This window comes from Adiantum capillus-veneris, chromosome 2 (genome assembly GCF_014529385.1).
Source record: "Adiantum capillus-veneris isolate H3 chromosome 2, ASM1452938v2, whole genome shotgun sequence".
Lineage (NCBI taxonomy): Eukaryota > Viridiplantae > Streptophyta > Polypodiopsida > Polypodiales > Pteridaceae > Adiantum > Adiantum capillus-veneris.
In genome coordinates this window covers 106,242,574-106,261,173 of record NC_140932.1, presented here as the reverse complement: position 1 = coordinate 106,261,173, position 18,600 = coordinate 106,242,574, and the positions used below count along the sequence as shown (strand labels likewise).

Below are 18,600 nucleotides of genomic sequence, written 5' to 3'. Positions count from 1 at the left end.
GAAGCAAAGCCTCTTGATGTGCATATGTCAAGATCTCCAAGGATGATTGTCCCAAGTCAAAGGAAGAAGCCAATGACATGCAAAGTGTGCCTTATGCTTCAGCTTGTGGTTCACTTATGTATGCTATGGTTGCTACTAGGCCTGACATAGCCCATGCAGTGGGAGTTGTGAGCCGGTTTATGGCTAATCCAGGCAGGCTGCATTGGGATGCAGTGAAGTCCATTATGAGGTACTTGAAAGGGACTAAAAACAAATGCCTCTGCTATGGTAAAGGACCAATGGAATTGAAAGGATTTTGTGACTCTGACATGGCTGGTGATGTGGATACACGGAAATCCACAAGTGGCTATATTTACTCTTGCGGGAGGTGTTGTTTCATTGTGTTCTAAATTGCAAAAGATTGTTGCATTGTCTACGACAGAGGCTGAATATATTTCAACCACTCAAGCTTCCAACGAAGCTATTTGGTTAGCACGCCTATGCAGTGAGTTTGGTTTGCCTGCCAAGGCACCTATGCTTGGTTGTGATAGACAGAGTGCCATATGTCTGGCAAAGAACGCCATGTTTCATGCACGCACAAAGCATATTGATGTGCGGTATCACGTTATACGAGAAGTGCTTGAGAATGGCCTTATTACATTGGTTAAGGTCCATACATCACAAAATCCAGCCGATGCTCTCACTAAGTGCTTACCCAAAACACAACATCATCTATGCATAGAGATGGTGGGAGTCACGTAGCTTAAAGGCGCCATTTATGCCTTTAAGTGGGAGGTTGTTGGGTTAAAGGCCTAAATAACCCCTTTTTGTACATTTTTATACTTTGTCCAGGTTCATATTGAACTTGGACACATTTTTTAAAGGTCACTTATAATAAAAGTGGGAAAACCCACAACTCACTTATTCAGTTTTCCCCAAAATCGTAAGCCCTCTCTTCTGCTAGCACTTCCTCTCTTGCTAGCCTTCGCCTCCCCTCTCTACACACTGCACTTCCTCGCATGCTCTTTCACTTGCACACACCGCCGCGCGCTCATCGCTTGAGACTTCTCAAGAGCCTCCCACACCTTTGTAAATATATTGAACTGCTTCAAAAATCTTATCCTTGGTGCTTTAGAATAGGTGGAACCTTCTAAGCACCCGCGATGATCCCAAATGGCGTCTTCCTCGTAGATGTATGCATTGAATTATTGTAGGTAAACTCCAACAAGGGCAAATACTTCTCTCATTGAACCTTCTGATCAGAGATGTAAGACTTCAACAAATCCAAAACCACTGAAGTCACAATCTCCAACTGCCCATCTGTCTATGGGTGGAAAGAGGACAAGAATTGTAACCGAGTACCAAGATTCTCCAAGATTGCCCTCCACAACAAACTAGTAAAACGAGGATCTCTATCTGAAATTGTCACAAGACGAGCACCACGTGCCAATAGAAAAGAACAAACTAAACAGACTTTTAGCGCTTTAATAACAACTGAATTGAAAAAGGGAGACGACACACGACACAGAGTGGCGGATTTCCACCCTAGAGAGTATTGGCCCCAAACCTTGGCGCCCCTTTCGGTATTTCTTTATATTGCATCAACACAGTACAAGCCGGTACTCGGGACTTTGCACCTTCTCCAGGAAGCATGCTAGAGAATGAACCCTAGCCTCATATTTAAAGGCCCTTGGCCTAAAAAGCAATTACAGTGAAAAGCCTTCAAACTCAAAAGCATCTGGTCCAAAGGCAAAGCCAAAAAGCTATCAGCGTAACTCACGGAAATCCGTACAGCTGCCACGTCATCAACCAGCGCAAAATGTGGAAATCCGTACAACCTGCCACATCATCATGCCAGTGCAATTTTTAGAAATCTGCCACGTCATCAGTTTTTTCGTGTGCAAGTCCTGCTTTATTTTAATCCTTTTGTCACTTGGGCCCCATCCAACGGGGTCCCCATAAGTTGGTAGGACTTCTTCTTCTGTTACTTGTTCTTCTTAGGGTTTAGGCTGTTAGGGAATAAAGGCCTAAGTGCCTTGTACTTATAAGTGAGGGGGCCCAAGTGTGAATGGCCCCCTAGTCACTTACTCATATACTCAAATGTAAAGCCCAAAAGTGTATAGCGTGGCTTTTCCCAAAAATTCTACGAGCTCTCTCTCTCTCTCACGTTTTCTCTCTGCGTGAGCTTCTTCTGCGCCACTCTCCTCTTCTCCTTCACTCTCATTGCATAGAGTAGCAAGTGGGCTCTCTCTCCTGCTCCCCCACATAGGCCCCTCGGCCGACATCTGTAAGTTGGCCAAAAGCTCTTTCTCATATATTTGTGTTGTCATCTCCGGCCTAGAGAACAATCGGCTCTCGTAGGCAATGACATGGCCTTCTTGCATCAAGATGGCACCGAGACTACGACCACAAGCATCACAAAATACTTCAAATGACTTCTGCAAGTCCGGCAAAGTCAAAACTGTCAATTTCTCTTTCAATGTCTGACAAGCAATCACCTTTGTGGATCCCCACGAGAAAGGGACTCCTTTCTGTATCAAGATATGCAAAAGAGAAGCAACCTCTACAAACTTTCGAATGAACCGTCTGTAGTACGAACACAGTCCCAAGAAGCTTTCAACTTCATGGACATTCTTCAAATTGGGCCAATCACGAATAGTGTCTATCTTGGCCGGATCCATTTGCACTCATGTTGCTAAGACAAAGTGTCCCAAAAAAAATGTATCTCTGAAGCATATGATCTCTGTGTTCTGCTTCATTCTTGGAGAAAACAATGATATCATCAAAGAAAGTGCCAACAAATAGCCTGTACTCTTGAAAAATCATGTCCATCATCCACTTAAATGTCGCAAGAGCATTGATTAAGCCAAAAGGCATCACCAAAAACTCAAATAACCCAAAAGTCGTCCGAAAGGCTGTCTTGTAGACGTCTCCCGGCGCGATTCGGATATGATGATATCCACTCTTCAAGTCAATCTTGCTAAAGCACGAGGATCCCTATAACCTGCCGAGTATATCATCGATCCTCGGAATCGGAAATCTGTTCTTGATAGTTATTTTGTTGAGAGCGCTATAATCGATGCACATTCTCCAAGATCCGTCTTTCTTCAAATCCAACAACAGTGGAGAGCAATACGATGAAGTACCAGGCTGGACAAGACCCTTTTCCAAGAGGTCTTTCACTGGGTTCATAATCTTTTCATTCTATACTCGGCTCACACGGTAAGGTGGCCGATTCGGTGGCGTGCTTCCAAGTATCAGATCAATGGTTTGATCTTCAGGCCCTCTGAAAAGCAATCGGCATGAGTGTGGAGAAAAATCTTGCGTTCTTTTGATAAGGTCAAAACATATTCAACCTTTATCCAGCGTTCAGTTCTCTCCCAAAAGAATGAGTAAGAAACTTAAGTTCATCAAGTACAATCTCTAAGCCCTTCATTTATCAAAGTCACTTTCTCGGCCCAGTAGTCAACCACGGCATAGTTCTTGTGGTACCAAGGGATCCTGAGTAGAACGTCACTTGCGTGCCGTGACAACCCCTGTCATTGCAAGCGAAGTTTGCCAATGCTTGGTGTAATGGCAACATCCCATCCGGGTGCCAATCGAACTACCTCCGCCTATGGTGGGAGTCTGTGGGGCTTAATTTCCAAATCGAGCCGCCAATTCCAAGTGAAAAGAAGTTGGCCTTGGCTCCTTCAAAAGAGCTTCCTGATCCTTCACTTTGCCCCAAAAGCGACAACGTTTGTACTTTCATTCATTAGATTCGGTGCAGGTCCCACGCCATGTGATACCAGTTCTGCTTTTCTATCTGCCTTTTCTGCCACATTCCTCAGCTGCTCTCGAACCTCAGGCCTGTCGTCGTCTTTATCATTCTGTTCTTTCTGTGCCTTTTTAGGGCACTTCGCGGAGATATGTCACTGTTCCCCGCATCCAAAGCACTTCCCCTCTCTGATGAAGCGAGCTCTCTCCTCAGGAGTAAACTTGGGTCGTGCATCATTTTTTTCTGGGTTGCTCTTTTTCTTTCTACTTTCATTCCCAGAAGTCTGTTCGGCTCGTTGTGTCATGCCCTCATCTGTGGGGTAGGCCAGACTGCCAGAGTGAATGGCAAAGCCCCGCTTCGCATGACTCATCAACTCTTGAATAGAAGCTGACTTCTGTTCCAAGCAGTGATCTCGGATCTCTGTAGGTAGACCCAAGGTGAACCGCTCAATCTGTTCTCTGAACGAGATCTTCTTGAATGAAGAGACGGGTAGAAAAGAGTTCCAGAATCTTTCACAAAAGCATTGACTGTATCTTTCTTGGTCATCCAAAGATGGTTCCAAGCAACTTATATATCTTGTTCATATTCTTGCGTCAACCAAGAAGAAATAAAAAGCTTTTTAAATTTCAGCCATTTAACTGGCGCAGTCTTGTTTAAAAGAAGCGTGGACCACCAAGTACGAGCAATCCCCTTACGGTAAGAGGTAGCTCTCCGAATCTTGGAGTGTGCTCTGAATAGCGTCCTCCCGCGAAAGCAATGTCAAACTGCTGTATAAAAGACAAAGCCTTTGAAGCATCTGAGTATCCTGAAAAAGATATCAAACTTGATCGAGTGGCCACCTTCCTTAAACTCTCGGACTTTCTTGCTTTTATCTTCGAGAAAGTCATACAAGTTGGCTTTGTAAAAATTCTTCTTGTTCGCATAGAAGTTTCCATCATCAGAATCTGAGTTGTCTGTAGACGAGTCCTCGGTAGAACTGTCAGTCTCTGGGCGAGATTTAGTCTTCTTTGCCTTTTTCTTGCCCTTTCCGAAGCTTTGTTTCTTACTTCGCTTTTTACCTTTTCTGTCTTCTTCGCTCAAATCTGAAGAGCTAGAAGAACTGTTAGAAGAAGAAGAAGAAGAACTGGGTACTCCTTCAGATCGAACACGCTTCTTCTGTTTCTTTGCCTTGTCAAATGTCGACTAACAACCCAAATATCCCGAGAAGTCAGTGCTTTTCTTTTGCTTTTTGCCGTGCTTTTTGGCTTTCTTTTGCGCGTCAAAAAGCTGAGCAATCCGTGCATCAAGCACCTCTTATAATTCCTTCTCTGTATACTGTTTGTGATTAGAAGGTTTCTTGAGAGCGGGTTTCAGGGGTGGTGTAGTGGTTTTCTGCCACTGCGCATGCACTTCCTAAAAAGAAGTCTCGCTCATATATTTTGCCAATTTGGGATCCTTCGCAATACTGAGCATCATCTTTGTTGCATCGCCGATCAATTGACGACGCTTTATCTCTCTTTGCTCCGCCTAAGTAGGCCGAGGCGGGCCATACTCTCTGTCAGAATCTTCGTTCTGATCCCTGCCCGCATCTCCAGATGCAGAGGGAGTCGACTGATCCTTGCGTGAAGCCATAGGTGCCGCGGGAAAAAAAAATTGGGGATCGGATTTCCTGTACAAGAGAAATCGGTCGTGCTCTGATACCACTGTAACAGACTTGGACACTCCGAGTCAAGAATCAATCGCGACAGCACCAAATAACCACTTCAAAACAATTCGCAGATCACAATAGATTTGCATTGGCGCCCCTTTCGGTATTTCTGTTTGTATTAATCGGTTCAAAGTACAAGAGAGTGGCTCGGGTTTTACTCTCAGACTCTGCGTCCAGATGCTTTGAGAAGTGAGGCCCTCACCACTAGTTTAAAGGTTACAAGGGATGCCCAAAAGCAGAGCCCCAAAAGCTTGAAAGCAAAAGCAAATTCTCTCTCTCTCTCGATGAAAGTTAAAATAAAGCAATTCAACTCTCTTTCTCTCATCCAAAATCCTTGCGTAGCAAAAAGCTAGGATTTGCGTCGCTCTTTTTTTTTTTTTTTTTAATTCCGCCTTTGCGATTTTGAAAATTAGGGTTTTTGGCAGAAATTAGGGTTTGAAGTAATTTTATGGTTTCTGGCAGAAATTAGGGCTTCTGCTGTCGGTAGCCACGTCATCACTTTGTGACAGAGTCTGCTTGCAAAATCTGTCGATGACTGTACAGATGCCATTGTGTCCACTCTGAGTCTTGGGAAGATCAAAAATAAAATCCACTCCTATACTTTCCTAAGGTCGGCTAAGTATAGGTAAAGGTTGCAAAAGACAAGGTGCCTTACGCCTGCCATCTTGACCTTCAGGCATATCAAACAGCTGCGAACAAACTCATCCACATGCTTTTTGAGCTTCGGCCAACAAAAAAACGGTTCCACACCTTTCAAGGTGGTGTCTTAAGTCGCATTGGCCCGAAACAATGGCACTCTATCAAAACCTTATTTCTCAGTGCATGTGTAACACACAACAATTTCTTCCGCATCATAAAGCCTTCCTTGAGTGAATAGCCCGCAACTACTTTCTTACTCTACAATCGGTCAGAGATGTTTGCAAAATCTGGATCTGTGGCACAATGATCTACCATATCCTCGAAGCTAGGATGATGAACTGCCGAAATAGCCAAAACCAAAGGCTTACGAGACAGTGCATCTGCCACCACATTATTCTGTCCTTGAACATGCACAATTTGAAAGTGAAATTGTGACAAAACGTTTGTCCACCACTTCTGCTTGTCCAAAAGCTGCTTCTGAGACAAGAAATAGCATGAACTCTGGTGATCGGTGAACACTCTAAAATCGGCTCATGTCGCCACTGATTAAGAGCATGGATAACTGCCAACATTTCCTCGTAATATCTGTGCATCCCATTTTGGTCTAGAAAACATTCCGCTCTCATAGGCTACAACATGGCCTTCTTGCATCAAGACCGCTCCCAAACTAGAGCCACAGGCATCACAGTATACCTCAATTAGCTTTTGCAAGTCTGGCAAAACCAACATTGGGCCAGTTGTCAATTTCTCCTTGAGAGTCTTGAAGGCCGCAATTTCAGATGCCCTAAGTGAAAGGAACCCCTTTCTGTGTCAAAGCATGCAAAGGAGAAGCAATGTCCACACACTTTCAAATGAACCCCCGATAGTAAGAGCACAAACCCAAAAAGCTTCGAACCTCATGAACATTCTTCAAATCTGGCCAATCTTTGATGGTCTCAGCCTCCTCCGCAGAGACGATGTGTCCAAAAAAGTGGATCCCTCGTAAGAAAAACTCACCTTCTTCCCATTCGCCACCAACCAATGTTACCTCAGTGCCTGAAAAACGTGTAATAGGTGGTGTCGATGCTCTGCCTCATTCTTGGAGAATACAATACTGTCATTGAAAAAGGTGCCCACAAATGACCTATACTCTCAAAAAATCATGTCCATCATTCTATTGAACGCTGCAAGAGCATTTGTGAGACCAAGAGGCATCACCATATACTCGTACAATACAAAGAACGTACTGAATGCGGTCTTGTATATATCCCTAGGAGCAATCATGATCTAATGATAACCACTTTTCAAGTCGATTCTACTAAAACAAGTAGAACCCTATAACCTGTCCAGTATACCATCAATCCTCGGTATTGGAAACCTGTTCTTGATGGTGATTTTATTAAAAGCCCTGTAGTGAATGCGCATTCTCCAAGATCCGTCTTTCTTTAGAACCAACAACACTAGCGAACAAAACGGTGATGTACAAAGTTCAATCAATCCTTTTCCAACAATTCTTTCACTCTTCGTTTTCGGCTCTTCTTACTATGTAAGGTGGCCAGTTCGGTGGCGTACTGCTCAAAATCAAATCAGTAGTGTGATCTTCAGGACGTTGAGGAGAGCCTTCACAGAAACAGTCGGTCTAAGCTTGCAAAAATTCCCGTCGTTCCTTCTCAAGGTCGGACAAATTTGACATTTTCAGCCACTCCTAGAGAGCATTATACATGTGACCCAAACAGGCTTTGTCAAGAAGCATAGTATCCTTGACAACATCTTCACTTTTTGGGAGGCGTCTGCCCTCGCGCGTCTCCGAGGAGAGGATCTGGCCTACGACAGAGTTGACTGGGACTTCCTCGAGGGAGGGCACCTTACGCAAGATCAGTTTTTCAGATGCTTGGATAACAAGTGTGTCAGCTCTATACACGCATGCGCACAATCAGGTGCGCTTGGCAGGGGAAAGAGGGGAACGCTTCTTGCTCACGCATTCGGTCAGACAAAGTTGCCCTCTTGCCCCCTTTCTCTTTCTGTTCTATGCTTACGCGATGAACATATTTTGACTTCTCGGCATGTTGGTTTGCGTGGTCTTGAGCTTCCTATTAGGGAAGATGAGCTTCTTGACGCTGAGTTTGACGACAACGACAGCCTTGTACTTGGAGGGCCAAGAGGCCAATCTGCACAGGTGTGAGCAAGCTCTTGAGCGTTCTGTTGTGCATTAGGGGCACTGATCAACTGGAGGAAGACTCTAGCTTTCTGGGTTGGGAGTGCTCATACGCCTAATTGGTCTCCAGGTGAGGGTTTTAGATGGATTTTCCCAAGGCTTGCAGTTCGTTACTTGGGCTGTCAGGTTGGCCTAGACTTGTCCCCTTGTCCCCTAAGCAGCAAACTGCTCCCCTCCTCTTGCCTAATAGGAGGAAACTGTTGCATTGGAGTTTGGCACGGCTCTCTTTGGCAGCGAAGTAGTAGTGGCCAAGTAGGTGTTGTTGGCTACTCACGTCTTACTCGATTTTCTTGAGTTCCTGTATCAACCAGCTAGAGAGGCTGATCAGGAACTTTCTTTGGTTAGGACGCAACCACCAATTAGCCCGGGCCAAAGTAGCCTGGGAGGTCATCACTCTACCTTATTCTCACCGAGCGGGTTTGGGATTATTGAACCAGCACAGCAAGGAAGAGCCCTTCTTGGGAAGTTTGTTGTCAAAGGACTGGTTTCAAGGGAGGAGTCTTGAACGAAGCTGTTGTAAGGTGCAACGGAAGTGAATGTTTAACTTTGCTCAAGATGAGTGCTCCGAACTGTGCTCAAGGGTTCCTTTTACTTACGGAAGAGAGAGCTTTCCATTCCTTTAGTGAGAGAGTGCAAATGATCATAAACAAAGTGAATGACATTGTGAATGAAGGTGCTGAGACTGAGAGATAGAGAGAGAAGAATACGACACCAAAATGTTGTGAAACCCTCCTCCAAGGGCCCCACTTTCTATGGCAAGAGAGGTCTATACTACTGATTGCACAAATCTGGTACAATGGTCTAGATGCAATGGACTTTCCGACGATGTCAACAACAATGATGACGGCGACGAGACAAGCTGAAATCTGAAAACGCTAAGGGATGAAATCTGCAAATTTGCTATCTGCTGGAATCTGACACTGTGTCGAGGACGGCGATGGCAACGACACGCCGACGATGCACTGACACACAGATGCTGAAATCTGCGAACAGCATGCTGAAACTGAAACCGATGGCTGATCTGACCGTGCGGCGAGGATCTGTTGCGGAGAGGTGAGATCTGCGAGGTTTGGGGCTCTTGTGCGGAGTCTAACTGCTGAAAACTGAAAACGCTGATGCTAGGGCTGGATCTGTCGCCGGGAATCTGCAAAACACTGATGATGATCTGCAATTGCAAAAACGCTAGGCTGAATTCTGTGATCTGCAAGCGCCACGGTTGATCTGCAATCTGCAAAACACCACGGCTGATTTGCTGGTGAAAAATGCCAGTTTGTCTTGTTGGCTGAAAAACGCTAGGTTGTCTTGCCGGGTCTTGCTAAGAAGGTGCACTGCCAGTTGCTGGAACTCTGCTGCCTCTTCTGCCAGAAAGTGCTAGCGCTAACTTTCTTATATATCAACTTATCAAAAAAGCCCTACCCAATTTCCCAACAAAGTCACTTATTAATAATAAGTGAAAAATGGCTAAAACAGGAAAAATGGATTCTATGCACTGTAAAATGCTCATGATGGCTACTGACTGTAATCTTGATGATCATGCTGTGTGCAACCAGAGGATATGCAGCTACTCTAAGTACCTGGACATGCACTGCCTGTGCACAGGCTCACAAAGGTGCCAGAACACTTCCTTTGCTGACCTGAACCCTGGACCTGAAGTAGCTTGTCCACATGCACATAGGCTTAGATGTGCACGTGACATCCCCTCCTTTTTAAAGTGAGGTACTGGTACCGAACTGTATGGCGTGGAGGGAGAGCGCCAACAATGTCTAGAATCCTAGAAGGACTCTTCGCCGGCCCACTCTGATGCGTGGGTCTTGCGATACTTGAACTTTATAAAAGTCTGCAATGCTTGCTTCTTTGGGCTGCGTCGAAAGCGACACAGCGTGATCTATGGCTGCTTCAATGGTCCAATTGCGTCTATGGACGTAGGTCCACCTTCTTCAAGAATCTCCAAGGAGGAAAATTCATGTAACCACTTCCAACACAAAAACATGAACATACTGATTCCATGTAGAGTGATTGGAAAAATACTATGCTTCCTAAATGAATGTCCATGCAATGGAGATGAACAAAGTGGCGGAGTGTCAAACCATTCATCAAATACACGCAAAAAGTGGAATCGAAACTTGTCTTTCTGATCTAAATCTATCAACTGTGGCAAATCACAATGGAAATGCCGATGCTTGATGGCCAATCTTTCTTGTGCTCTTTCTGAGACTGTGTCATGTGTCACAAAGTGATGACGTGGCGGACAACAAAAACCCTAATTTCTGCCCGAAACCCTAAAATTCCTGCAAACCCTAATTTCTGCCAAAAACCCTAATTTTTTTTGAAACTATGAGCGACCCGAATTTTGCTTTTTTTTATTGAAAAAAAAGAGAAAAGACTCTCTAAGAGAGAGAGAGAACTGATGCTTTTAACTGGAAAGCTTTTGGGGCTCTGCTTTTGGGCATCCCTTGTACCTTTAAATTAGTGGTGAGGGCCTCACTTCTCAGAGCATCTGGACGCAGAGTCTGAGAGTGAAACCCTAACCGCTCTCTTGTACTTTGATGATTGATTAATACAAAAAGAAATACCGAAAGGGGCGCCAGTCTTTGGGGCCAATATCTCTAGGCACGGAACTCCGCCGGGCCAGTGCAAATCTATTGTGATCTGTGAATTGTTTTGAAGTGGTTATTTGGTGTTGTCGCGATTGATTTTTGACTTGGAGTGTCCAAGTCTGTTACAGTGGTATCAAAGCACGGCTGATTTCTCTTCTACGGGAAATCCGATGCCCGAAAAAAAAAATTCCGCGACACCTATGGCTTCAGGCAATGATCAATCGACTCCCTCTGCATCTGGAGATGCGGGCTGGGATCACAACGAAGATTCAGACAGAGAGTATAGCCCGCCTCGGCCTACTCAGGCGGAGCAAAGAGAGATGGAGCGTCGTCAATTGATTGGCAATGCAACAAAGATGATGCTCAATTTTGCCAAGGACCCGAAGATGGCAAAATATATGAACCAGACCTCTTTGGAAGAGGTACAGATGGAGTGGGAAAGAACCACAACACCACTCGCGAAACCCGCTCTCAAGAAACCTTCTGTTCTCCAAGAAATATACGGAGAAGGAACTGGAGAACGTGGTTAATGCTCGGATTGCTCAGCTTTTCGACGTGCAAAAGAAAGGCAAAAGAAAGGCACTGACTTCCCGGGATATTTGGGTCATCGATCGACATTTGACAAGGCAAAAAAATTGAAAAAGCGCGTCAAGTTTGAAGGCTTACTCAGTTCTTCTTCTTCTTCTGACAGTTCTTCTAGCTCTTCAGACTCGAGCGAAGAAGACAAAAAAAGCAAAAAAGCGAAGCAAGACACAAAGCTTCGAAAAGGGCAAGAAAAAGGCAACGAAGGCTACATCTCGCCCAGAGACTGACAGTTCTACTGAGGACTCGTCTACAGACAGCTCAGATTCCGATGAGGAAAACTTTTATGCGAACAAGAAGAATTTTTACAAAGCCAACCAGTATGACTTTCTCGAAGATAAAAGCAAGAAAGTCCGAGAGTTTAAGGAAGGTGGCCACTCGATCAAGTTTGACACTTTCTCAGGATACTCAGATGCTTCGAAGGCTTTGTCTTTTATACAGCAGTTTGACATCGCTTTCGCGGGAGGACGCTAATCAGAGCACTCCAAGATTCGGAGAGCTACCTCTTATTTTATGGGGAATGCTCGCACTTGGTGGTCCACGCTTCTATTAAGCAAGACTGTGCCAGTTACATGGCTGAAATTCAAGAGGCTTTTTATTTCTTCTTGGTTCACTCAAGAGTTTGAGTGAGATATACGAGCTGCTTGGAACCATCTTCGGATGACCAAAAAAGATACAATCAATGCTTACTGTGAAAGATTCTGGAGCTATTTTCTACCCGCCTCTTCATTCAAGAAGATCTCGTGTAGAGATTAGATTGAGCGGTTCACCTTGGGTCTACCTACAGAGACCCGAGATCACTGCTTGGAACAGAAGTCAGCTTCTATTCAAGAGTTGATGAGTCATGCGAAGAGGGGCTTTGCCATTCACTCTGGCAGTCTGACCTACCCCACAGATGAGACCATGACACAATGAGCCGAACAGACTTCTGGGAATGAAAGTAGAAAGAAAAAGAGCAACCCAGAGAAAAAGGATGCACGACCCATGCTTACTCCTGAGGAGAGAGCTCGCTTCATTAGCGAGGGGAAGTGCTTTGGATGCGGGGAACATGGACATATCTCCGCGAAGTGCCCTAAAAAGGCACAGAAAGAACAAAATGATGAAGGCGACGACAGGCCCGAGAGTTCGAGAGCAGCTGAGAAACGTGGCAAAAAAGGCAGATAGAAAAGCAGAACTGATACCACATGGCGTGGGACCTGCATCGAATCTAATGAATGAAAGTACAAACTTTGACACTTTTGGGGCAAAGTGAAGGATCAAGAAGCTCTTTTGAAGGAGCCAAGGCCAACTTCTTTTCACTTGGAATTGGCGGCTCAATTTGAACTTACGCCCGACAGACTGACGCCACAGGCGGAGGTAGTTCGACTGGCACCCGGATGGGATGTTGCCGTTACACCGAGCATTGGCAAACTTTGTTTGCAATGATAGGGGTGTTCAGGGCACGCGAGTGACGTTCTACTCAGGATCCCTTGGTACCACAAGAGCTACATCTTGTCACAGTTCCACTTCCAGATTGTCCATGTGCAGGGAGAGAAGAATGTGGTGGCAGATGCTTTGTCTCAAAAACCGTTGGTTCTGGCTATTTCCGCGATACATCATAGGAGCTTCGAGGATATGGTCGATCAGTATGCCACAGATACACATTTTGCAGATATTTTCACACGGCTACAGGATGGGGAGACAGTAGCTGGATACTCCCTTCGGGAAGGCTACTTGATGAAAAAGACTATGTTGTGTGTTACACAGCCGTTGAGGGAGAAGGTTATGACTGAATGCCACTGTCTACCTTTTACGGGTCACCGCGGCATTGCTACCACCATGAAAGGGGTAGAGAGATATTTCTTTTGGCCGAGAGTCAAGAAAGATGTGGAAGAGTTTGTGCGCGGTTGCTTGGTATGCCAAAAGGTCAAGTGGATGGAGGAGGAGGACCTAGCAGATACTCCTCAGATTGTGAAACTTTACCTCGATGCTTTTGGTTTAGCATAGTCTATTCCAAATGGAACCCAAAATTCAGCTTGGCCGGAGATCTGGTGCAGTGGGATGTACAAGAGGGGAGTCACTCCACTCCTTTGTCAACAGATGCCTTGATTTAGATACTAGAGTCACTGATGTCTCTTTGAGCTTCAGGGATACTGAGAGCTGACAGTATTCTGCTGTATGACTTTATGAAATGGAATTCCTCATAATGATACTGATTTGTTCTTGACTTCTTTTGAGTGCAGGAACTGATAGCCGAAATGACTGCAGCATTTTGGTCTGATTGATCTCGAATAGACATGGTTGCAATAGGGGTTAGTCAATCGGACATCGATGAGGTCCCGATTGGACCTAGATATGATTGCTAGCTACATTGCCGATAAATCATGGTCTAAGATCCGAATGAATGTTAAATGCCATGTGATGTCCTGTGATGTCTGGTGATGTCCTGTGATGTCGTGTGATGTGACTGTCGTTTTTGTACATGTGCTAGATGTGTGTTCCTAGTACGTAGGTACTAACAGTCAGTGTCTGCTAAGACAGTTTATGGCTTTTGTCGGTTTTGCAGACGTAATCGCGGTCGATTACAATGCTTTCAAGAGGGGGGTATGTCACAAAGTGATGACGTGGCGGACAACAGAAACCCTAATTTCTGCCAAAAACCCTAAAATTCCTGCAAAGCCTAATTTCTGCCAGAAACCCTAATTTCCGGAAATCGCGGAGGCTGAAAAAAAAAATGAAAAATGATAAGCGACGCGAATTTTGCTTTTTTTAATAAAAAAAAGAGAAAAGACTCTCTAAGAGAGAGAGAGAACTGATGCTTTTTATTTTAAAAGCTTTTGGGGCTCTGCTTTTGGGCATCCCTTATACCTTTAAATATGTGGAGAGGGCTTCACTTCTCAGAGCATCTGGACGCAGAGTCTAAGAGTGAAACCCTAGCCACACTCTTGTACTTTGATCTGATTAATATAAAAAGAAATACCGAAAGGGGCGCCAGTCTTTGGGGCCAATATCTCTAGGCACGGAACTCCGCCAGGCCAGTGCAAATCTATTGTGATATGTGAATTGTTTTGAAGTGGTTATTTGGTGCTGTCGCGGTTGATTCTTGACTTGGAGTGTCCAAGTCTGTTACATCATGCCAAGGAAGAGACATGGAATGTAGATTTCTTGAATGCACAGTTTTGTTCATTTCAAGAGAAATCTGCATACATCCGTGCTCATCCATGAGTGAATCATGTGCATCGTACAATATGGCATGCCTGTGGAAAGGGAACACATAAAGACGGTGACGAAAATACAAGAAACCGTCACGAATGAAACACTCGAACAATGCGTGGTGACTAATTATGCGAACACATAATACTTCCCGAGTGATTTCTTTGGACCTCGACTCAAGAGCAAAGATCAATTCTACGTGATTGATCGTATCTGCAATGAGATTAGCTTCACTAGAAAAACCATCAACTAAACCATCATCCTTGTGAACAATCACATCTTTATCATGCAAATCATCATCCTCGTGAATAATCACATCTGTATCATGCAAAACATGTGTGTCGTGCTTTGGAGAAAACAAAACTAAGAGAGTCTCCTTCTCCTTTTTCTTTTCAAGCTTCGCCTGCACGTTAGAAATGAGAGGTGAAGAATGAACAACTTCCTTCCCACGAATGACAATGGGAGAGTCACTTTTGGCATTGAAAATGAGAGTATTGTCTGCCCAATCAAAGAATCATATCACATCCTGAAAGAAGAGACACTACAAATTTTCTGCGGAAGGACGCATCAAGGGACTCGTGTAATGAAAGAGTCTATACCGGGAGCAAAGCCCAACACCTCGAGAGGAGATGTCTTGCTAACCTCCCAAGGTGGAACCATACGTGTTGTACAGTACGTGGAAGTACGTACTGTACGTAGTCTCGTATGGGTAAATTTTTTATGTACGGAAAAATACGTGGCATCGGTAAAAAAGAATAGAAACCACAAAAATAAATGTCAGTTTCAGAGACAAAGCTATAGAATTTGTCAATTTGATGTTTTACAACTTTGGTTATGTCTAAATTCTATATACAACAGCTAGAGACTCAAGAATCGCATGCCTGACATGCGATATGCGCCTACGGGCACTGAAGTTTGAACTCGTACGGTGTACCTGTTTACCTATTAGACTCATCACTTATAGATTGCTATCATGAGTCATGACATCAAAAGAGCAAGACAATTTTGAGTTAAGACAACTGGACAGTCACAAGACAATGAACGTTTAACAAATAGAGTCCATACTAATGTGAATGTCACAACTGACAACAGCTGTCAGAACTCGGCTACAAGTCACAGATCACAAATGTGGAGTCAATAGTCAAGATAGCTCCTAACAGAGCATACATCAAATGAAAATAACTAGTTGGCTGCTATCAACTAAAATGTCTAGCAAATGGTGACCTCAAAAATCATCATCAAAGGCAAAGGATGAGGAAACTGAAGGAGGCATGTCTCCATCAATCAAGACATTGCCCTCCTCATCATACTCTGGCTCTACCATTGCAAGGCAAGGTGCCTGCAAGTCTGGATCAAAATCCTCCTCCTCCAGCTGAGTGTGAATGAGAGGAACTGCCTCATTCGCACGTCGCCGAGGTGTACGAATAGGCAATTTCCCCTTGCAAATCATCTACCGTCGTGCAATCAATGGATCTGCAACTCTCTCACGGAGTGGAATACTGTAAGCACGTGCGCGTGATCTAGTCACACGTCTATCCACTCTCTCCAACTCCCTGTGGAGCATGCGAAGAATATCCTCCTGCTCGTTCCGAATCTGTTGATCCAACGTCTCTGTAATCGGATCATCCATCAGCTTCACTTTTGTAGGGTCAACCTATTCAACATTCAAACTTCAAAGTATAAACAACTGTGACCACTGACTTGTATACAACATTATACATACTAATACTACATTGAGTAATGAGAACAAAGCTCAACAAACCTGCTTGAGTGTCTCCAAAGAATGGTAGGAACATACAAGCCTCATGTTGGCCCTACAATATACTAGCTTCTCTAGCTGTGAAGTGCTAAGCCGATTGCGGATTTTCGTATGAATCAAGGAGTAGGCACTCCAATTGCGCTCACAAGCGCCTGCTGACCAATCCTACAATGGCAAGTGCAATGGTAGCATCAATACCATGAAACTTGAAGTCAGTCCAACAGTGACCTCTGTGTGTCAAAATCATACCTGTGAGAGCAAGCGTAGAGCAATAGTAGTGAGACGTGAAAGGCCCTGTCTACCATAGTTTTGCCACCATGTGAGAGGAAGCTTGGTGGCCTCTGGACATAGCGCCACTGCTCGTGTGAATGACGGCCCCAAGTTATTCATGAAACTGCTCATCTCCCCATCTATCTGCAACTGCTCCTCAATGCTAAACATGCGGTTGATGTACTCGTCCTTCAGGGCCAGGAGACTACTCTCATGAAACAACTCTGGGGTCTTGTAGAAAGGATAGAGTATTGCAGCCATCCCATGAATGGGACGACTCATAAACTCCCATCACTCTCTACAAGAGCTAGGACATCATCTCGACTGCAAAAAACCCAAGCAAACATGTGTCAGGACTCGCGAAATTACAAGTAGAGATTATGGGTATAATGTATTTAAGTATTAAGCTCAGCTTACCAATCTTGTGCCAAGGATTGGCAAGCCATGATATGCCCCTTCATTTGCATGAAGAGGTGATAACCAAACCCAATGTGGATCCATCCATGTCGGTGACCCGCAACAACACGTAGATGGGCTGCAACGCCGCTGTCAAACTCTGCACTTCAGTCCACAATGCATCATCTAGCACACGTCTCTGAATGGCTTTGTAGTTCTCATTTTGTGAGTCATGCATCTCTCTCCACTTTGGGTCCACAACAGTTTGGAGAAGTGGATCCCTCAGCTTCAAGAGTCTCTGCAAAACTATGTACATGTATGCAAATCTGGTCTTGGATGGCCGCACCATGTCAAGAGCACTGTGGCTGCGAAATATGGCTAAAGCCTGATGCTTCTTTGGGAAAAATGTAGTAATCCGAGTAGCATCAGTCACTGTGGGCTGCACCCAAGGTAGTTTCCCTATATCCTCCATGAGCAAACCTAGACAATGGGCTACACAAGGAGTCCAAACAACACTTGGAAACTCAGCCGACACCATTTTCCCCATTGCTACACAGTTGGATGCATTGTCTGTAACCACCTGTACCACATTATCTTTACCCACATCCTCAATGGCTTTCTTAATACGCTTGTAAATGAACTCTGCAGTAATCTTCTCTCCTGCTTTCCCTGCATCCACAGCGCGTAAGAAATAGGTACCAAGGCAGGAGGAGACAAGAATGTTGATGATATGGCGCCTACGTATGTCACTCCAACCATTGGAAATAATAGTGCAACCAAACTGCTGCCAACCTACCTTTACTGGGACCAATGCCTTGTCTATCAAGGCTTTCTGCTCGTCAAGCATAGTGGTGCGCATCTTCTTGTACTCAAGTCCTGACCAAGAATCTGTCGCACCAACCTGTACAATGGCTCTAACCATCCTCTTCCACTAATCAATTCTCAAGACATTGAAGCTAATGTTGCACTCGATTAGAGTGCGAGCAATCTCCATCTCAGCCACTCTCTGCCGCTTCTTTACCCAAGATTGGGAATTCACCCGTGAAGGCAAAGTAGTCTGTCTCGACGCATGCACATCATTGTCCTCTTCATCCTCGTCTACTTCGATGATCCGTGCTCTCTTTCTACTACCAGATGGCTGTCCCATAGGTGTAGACTGATACTCAAAAATGTCATCTCCCTGTACACCAAACTCTCCAAGAAGAGCATCTTGCAGCGCATCCTGTGTCTGTTGAGTCCCTTTAACAAAGTCTGTTGCCAACTCACCTGGAAAGTTATCAGCAATTAGCTTATCTTTCACAGCTTTGGGCACTTTCTTGCACGCACTATAGTTCTTTGTGCACTTAACCCCTATCAAATGCCTCACAACACGTGTGATTGTACTTGTGAGCGAGAAACCACAATACTTGCATGACCATTTGCGACAACCGGAACCCTTTTGAGTTGGAGTGTTGACAATACGGATGACAATTGTGTGTTCCTCCCAATAGGGATTGGTCGGCTTCGGCATTCTTGCTCTTGTTGCAAGATTCAAGAGCATTGAGCAAG

General features: G+C 44.7%; 2 protein-coding genes across 5 annotated transcripts in view; both read right to left on the bottom strand.

Moving 5' to 3' along the window:
- LOC147463338 (cellular apoptosis susceptibility protein, putative / importin-alpha re-exporter) overlaps positions 1-18,600 on the bottom strand; it is a 59,759-nt gene that overhangs the window by 15,876 nt on the left and 25,283 nt on the right. The gene's annotated exons all lie outside the window — the stretch shown is intronic.
- On the bottom strand, positions 17,114-17,974 carry LOC147463339 (uncharacterized). Its single transcript, XM_086496273.1, has one exon. The coding sequence runs from the start codon at positions 17,972-17,974 to the stop codon at positions 17,114-17,116; it is 861 nt and encodes a 286-aa protein (XP_086352399.1).

Excerpts from the sequence above, each read along its gene's own strand:
- LOC147463339 (XM_086496273.1), bottom strand. The coding sequence starts at position 17,974 with ATGGTTAGAGCCATTGTACAGGTTGGTGCGACAGATTCTTGGTCAGGA.